Source organism: Zootoca vivipara, chromosome Z2 (assembly GCF_965207765.1).
Source record: "Zootoca vivipara chromosome Z2, rZooViv2.hap1.1, whole genome shotgun sequence".
NCBI lineage: Eukaryota > Metazoa > Chordata > Lepidosauria > Squamata > Lacertidae > Zootoca > Zootoca vivipara.
Window position 1 is genome coordinate 18,367,004 of NC_142585.1, and position 6,000 is coordinate 18,373,003.

Consider the following 6,000-nt stretch of genomic DNA (forward strand, 5'->3'; position numbering starts at 1 on the left):
TGTCTGCACAAACAGACAGTGGCTCTCCAGGGTTTCAGATGGAAGATGTTCCCAGTCCTACCTAGAGATACTGCAGGTAGAACCTGGGACCTTCTGCTTCCAAAGCAGGTGCTCTGCTACTGAGCTATGGCCCTTCCCAATATTACACACTCAAAAGAAATGATATGAACTGAAACTAGGCCAGGTTTTGTGGATCATGACCCATCAGATTTAGTGGGCAGCCCAACCCTGAAGCTGCGGTTGGATTTGTGAGGATGTCAGAGCCAGTGGCCATGTGCCGTGCAGGACAGATGGGGAAACACCAGGTGAGAAGTTGGTGGTAATGGGCATCTTTAACATCTCCCTTCTCTTCCCAGCCTGGAGCAGATTCCAAAGGGGATGGCTCTACAGCCTCATCCTTGGCTTCCTCTCCCCATCCATCAGAGGAGGGTCAGACCAGAGGAAAAGGCCCTGGCACTCCAAACACGGAAACTGCAGGTGAGGCTCTGTGATTCCCTGCAGGCTGCTGGGTTTCTTTCCTGAATGTCCTCATTCCTACTTCTGCTGAAGCAATAAAAGAGCATAAGAAGAGCCTGCTGGCCCAAAATCCTGTTCTTACAGTGTCAAGCCCAATGCTTCTAGGAAACCTGTAAGCAGGACCTGGGCACAAGTCTCCTCCTGCAGATGCCAGCAACCAGTATTCAGAAGCAGAGCATAGCTAGTAGCCATGGACAGACTTATCCTCCTTGAGTTTGTCTAGTTCTCATTTAATGCGATCCAGGTTGGTGCTCCTGTGGGAGTGAGTTCCATAGTTTAACTATGCGGTGCATGAATTTGTACCTTAAGGAACAGTTCCTGCCTTCCTGCTCTATTTATTCTACTGTAGTCCTTTCTTTCTTTAATACCCTGTTTAGGGAAGTTTTTAATCTGTGATATTTTAATGTATTTTGGTATTTGCTGGAAGCCGCCCAGAGTGGTGGGGGGGAACCCAGCCAGATTATTTATAAATAAATAAATTAATACAGTGGTACCTCTACTTACGAATTTAATGCGTTCCAAACGCACATTTGTAAGTAGAAAAAAATTGTAAGCCGAATCCCATAGGAATGCATTGGGAGAAAAAAATTGTAAGTAGAAAAACTCCTATCTAAAAATTCGTAAGTAGAAAAAATCCTATCTAAACCGCATCCAAGATGGCGGACGGAGCTCCATTCGTAAGTAGAAACATTCGTAAGTAGAGTTATTCGTAAGTAGAGGTACCACTGTAATGATAATAATAAATAACCCTGCCTTTCCTCCCAAGTAACCCTAGGGTGGTCATTGGTCATGTCCCCCTCCTTGAAACAGGAAGAGAACCCAATTTGGGTTGTAGGTCTTTTATCATCTGTTTGAGAACACATCTTGGCATTATAAACATGTGTTTGAACTGGACCATTACAGAGCCATTGGCCTCTCTGCTTCCTAGTCTAGTAGCCTTCAGTCACATCCAGACCATGGCTTCCTCCAAGAAATCCTGGGAGCTGTAATTTATACCTCACAGATGTACAGTTCCCAGGACACTTAATAAACCACAGTTCCTGGGATTCTTTGAGAGAAGCCATGTGCTTTAAATCTGCTTCATATGTATGGTGTGTGTGTGACTTTCAATGGAAAGAGGGCTTTGTCCTCTAATAGTCCCAAGTCTGACTTGTAGTGTTATCCCCAACCTTTCAGCAAGATGGTGATTGATTGATTGATTGATTAATAGACCACTTTTAACTGACTCTTCATTGAAAATCCCAGATACAACAAAATGAACATGATATCCCCCCCCCTTTGACTCATTTTTCTTTCTCTTAGATGAGGTGGAGGTGAGTACTCAGGACGTCAGTCTGTGTCTGGAGGATATCATGGAGAAGCTTCGGAATGCTTTTCCCAACACTGGAGGTACAGTGCATTAAATCATCTGTGCCTACATCATCAGGGATGGGATACTTTGTGTCCCTTCAGGTGCTTATGGACCCGGATTCCCATCAGCCCCAGCCAGTGGGGCTCAATGTCCAGGGATGATGGGAATGGTAGGCCCAGCAACATCTGGAGGGCCATAGATTCCCCATCTCTGGATTACTGAGGTAAATTAAAATGGCGGCCCCTACTGAAAGCAGTGTGCCTTACTGGAGAGCCCAAGGCACGAGCAGTGGTCTAAAATGTGCTGCAGAGGTCCAAAAAGTTGCACAGTTGCACTGTAACCCTTGAAGCTTGCCATCCTCACCGCAGCCTTTTTTACCTGAGTTTGTGGAAGTTCCCCACATGTTTTAGAAACATGAAAGATCGGGGTTCTAAAATATATGGGGAGTCTCCATGAGTATAGGAGGCTTCCCACTTCAGTCTTCCTATACAAATGGAAGGCTGACCAGGATGGCAAATGGGGGCCGGAGCTAGCACAGGGATTCCCCCTCCCCACCGACCATTTGCTTCCCATGCATAAAGAACCGCTGATGAGGGTTGTAGGCCCCTGGAGTCACAGGCCCTTTTTTCCCTAACAGGGCAAAGACCACACCCCCTGGCCTTCCTGAAGAAGTCTCTCAAGTTCTCCTAGATGACTTGTTCAAAGCTGACCGTGGGCATCAGCTGGTATTAGCTATTGTGTTGCTGCTGGTCTGGCTGCTTACGGCATTGATGTCTGGCATACCAAACCTGTATAACCTAGCCTTACTGCTTTTGCCAGTGTGTCCGTTTTTATTTGATGGGCATAACCATTGGCCTCCCTTTCCCCCCCTCACAGTGGCATAATAGGCCTAAGGCTTTCTTCACCTCTTATATCTTATATTACTGAGAAATATATCTCAGGGAAATCGCTAATGAAAGAGAACATAAAGATTTCGTGGCTCATTGACAAACTTGTTTTAAGAATTAATAAAACCCATGCATTCTTTCCAAGCAGAGGTCCGCACTTAAATGCTCTGCATCCAAGTGGGGGTTTTTTTTGCTCTGAGATTTCTCCTTCCAGAACCGGCTCTTTAAAGCTGAAGCAGAGAAAATTTAGGTTTCCCGCAGATTGACATTTGCCCTGATTGAACTTTAAAGAGTTTTCACAGAGACAGCTCTGGAGCAAAAAAACACCACGGAGCTTTAAATCACGGACCGGGCCTGGAAAGAGCAGAGGAAAAGTAAGTGTGGATAGCTGCAAGACACTGGCTGCATACACACACTATACATTCGAAGACATTCTCCCCTAAACCGCCCTGGGAACTGTAGTTCACCCTTCACAGAGCTACAATTTCCAGCACCCTTATCAAACTACAGTCCCCAGGATTCTGTTTAGGGTGGGTAAATATATATATGGTGTGCTTTAAATATATGGTGTGTATGCAGCCATAGTTTGAGTGTAAAGATTTAATATTTCCTCAGTATGGCTTTTCCCCCAGCCTCTGAAACCCTGTAGAATTGCTGCAAACGTAATGAACAGGGTGGAAACTCTGCTCCTCATCACTTTGACAGGCGGGCAGAGTTGCCAAATTGTCAATCGCCTGACATTGCCAGGTGTCAGGTGGCCCAAGTTCAAAGGAAAGAATGGTTTCTTTTCTTCCAATGCACCCAGGCTTAAACTCAAAAGAAAATGCCCACTGAACAGGATGTGGGACACAATCAGCTGAGCTCTGGTGCAGAACCAGTCCTAGAAGGACTAACAGTGTGTTGCCGACAGGGAGGGTGAAGAAAGGCTCTTGCATTCCTCCTGTCATTTTGTGGGTTAAAAAATAAAAAGGAATGCCACTATTTCCCTCCCTTTAAGAGATCTAAAAACTTGCCTGGTTTGGGGGAATTTCAGCCGCAAAGAAAAACTCAGGATCATTTAGAACCAAGACATTTCCCAGTCCTCTTCCCACTCTGGTATGTCTCGCAAATGCTCCAACACAAACCCCTGACTCCTACCAAGGTCAGAGCTGTGATATCCTTTGGGCCAGGCCAGAGTTCTCAAAAATGGTGGGGAGGGATGATCCAGTACCAGAGAAAGAGAGCCAATATAGCCTCATGGCCTCTAAGGTTGCAGCCTCAAATGTCATCTTTATGCGACACAGTAATATATATGGATGGGTGGAAATCGTGGGTGGGATGGGTGATTTAACTAAGCTCCATTGTGAATATAATCGGATTGTGTGCATGCCTGCTTTTTCCTTTAATGTTTGTCCGTAAGCCTTATATACTTACCAAGTAGCATTTTGTTAAAAGTTTTTACACCTGTTGTCTTGAGATACTAATTTCTGTGCTAAAAATGAAGAAGGGCCCAAAACATTACAGGGTGGGGGATCAACACAACTTACTAGCACTATTATCAAATACAAATTGTCTGTACATGATACACATATACACAAGCCTTTAACACTTCCACTCTCCAAACTGCCTCTGGGTATAACTCTGAATATCCTTGGGCTTCTCCAGGCAACCTGTTTATTGAACATTCATCCTGATCTGTTTGTGGGGAGGTTATACAACAATGTGCATTCATCTTGATTTGTTTGCATGGAGGTTATACATCTTCCTGCCAATTGATCGTTGTCCCATATTTTTTAGTGCATTTCCCCATCTCTTCCCTAGCTGCAAGCAGTCCAATATTGAGGGTGTTTGTGTGTGTGATAACGGTTTTGTTAAGCCAGAATTTAATTCATGAATTGCACAAACCCAGATTTCTGGTATGCCAGTGAATCCCTCCTGTTTTTTTAAAAAACAAAGACACAATCTGGAGACAAGCTTTATAACATGAATCCAGCAGGCACACATTCCACTGGATGCGACCCTGTTTTGTTTTCTCTTTCAGGTCCAACTTCCCTTATCTAACACCTCCTGCAAGTGAGAGGCTTTGTCTAACCAGTTCCTCAGCAGCTGCTACTCTCCCTTCCTCTCTCCTCCCCTCTGTGTGACAGACTTCACTCGGATCCTTAAGGGGACACCCTCAGCAGAAGCTCACCAGCATCCTTGCAGGGTTTGGCTTCCAGGAGAGCACTCCTTTGGTGTATCTACAGAGCGTTTCCTTTGGAAGGGCAATCCAGGGTTACGTACCCCAAATCCAGATGAGGTCAAAACTGGATGCTGACACATGTCTAGATTCAAGGAACTCTGAAAGGAAGGAAACAAGGGCACATGGTGGTGCCTTTCTGTGCAAACTACAAACTGACATGAATAGCTTCCCCCCGCCCTCTACAGTTTGTGTTGTGGACTGTCACTTTTTCTGGGCCAGTTTTGGTTGTGAGTCAGGAAATGACCTATAGTGGATTTTGGCCAAGTGAATGATCTGTGGCCTTCACAGGATGGTGGCTTTATGGGGACTGGAATTGTCTCACAGTGACCGATAAACCATGAAGAACCTTTAAGCTGGGAAGAAATCCAAAACCTTTATAGAAAAAACAAAAGAAAAGAGTTGGTATGTTGCAAAAGGAACTTGCAAGCGCCCGGGTACCTCCGTATCTTCTTCCAAGCTCAGTGGAAGGAGGAGACAAGGCCCAGATTAAATCTCATGGTAAAATGAGGGAGAGGAGCAGGCTTTAAAACATATTATTGTTTCAATGGCAGTAACAGCAGCCTTATGTGAGAGAAGCTTTATAACAGAGAGCCTTATTGTTTTAATTTACATATATATATATATATATATACATAATATATAAATACATATTATATATATTGTATTTAAGCACTGTAATGGACTTCCTCATGCATTAAATTCTAATTCCTTGTTATGTGTTTACTTTGGATTTGCAGTTCTGCTCTGTTCCAAAATCTGCTTTTTTTATGTGATGGGAGGCAGCTCCCTCTCTTCTCTTTGTCTGCCCCAGCAGCTTCTTCCAAAGAGCCTAGGCCTGCCTGCTTCCTTTTGGAGTTGGAATAATCTCCATCTGAGTGACCTCCTGCAAACAAAGGTTGTTGGGAGTCAGAATCTGCTGCCATCTATAGAGTTGATTTACGCATTGTGCTATGGGGTCCAGTCCCTCCCTCTTTGGATCAATTTGTGTGTGGCAACGGCAAACTTAAGAAGCATATGGATAGCTG

The 6,000-nt window shown here is 44.5% G+C and overlaps 1 protein-coding gene across 9 annotated transcripts in view; it reads left to right on the plus strand.

Moving 5' to 3' along the window:
* DRP2 (dystrophin related protein 2) overlaps positions 1 to 5,688 on the plus strand; it is a 61,200-nt gene extending 55,512 nt beyond the window's left edge. For 6 of the 9 annotated variants that reach the window (XM_060270456.2, XM_088664519.1, XM_088664522.1 and 3 more), the window contains 4 exons: positions 357 to 477; positions 1,819 to 1,905; positions 2,505 to 2,592; positions 4,775 to 4,909. In XM_060270456.2, coding sequence (XP_060126439.2) covers positions 357 to 477; positions 1,819 to 1,905; positions 2,505 to 2,557 — 261 coding nt within the window. In that variant the 3' untranslated portion in view covers positions 2,558 to 2,592; positions 4,775 to 4,909. Of the gene's footprint in view, positions 1 to 356; positions 478 to 1,818; positions 1,906 to 2,504; positions 2,593 to 4,774 lie in introns of all 9 variants that reach the window. The other 3 variants (XM_088664521.1, XM_088664524.1, XM_060270458.2) reach the window with 3 other exon arrangements.
* The last annotated feature ends 312 nt before the right edge of the window (positions 5,689 to 6,000 follow it).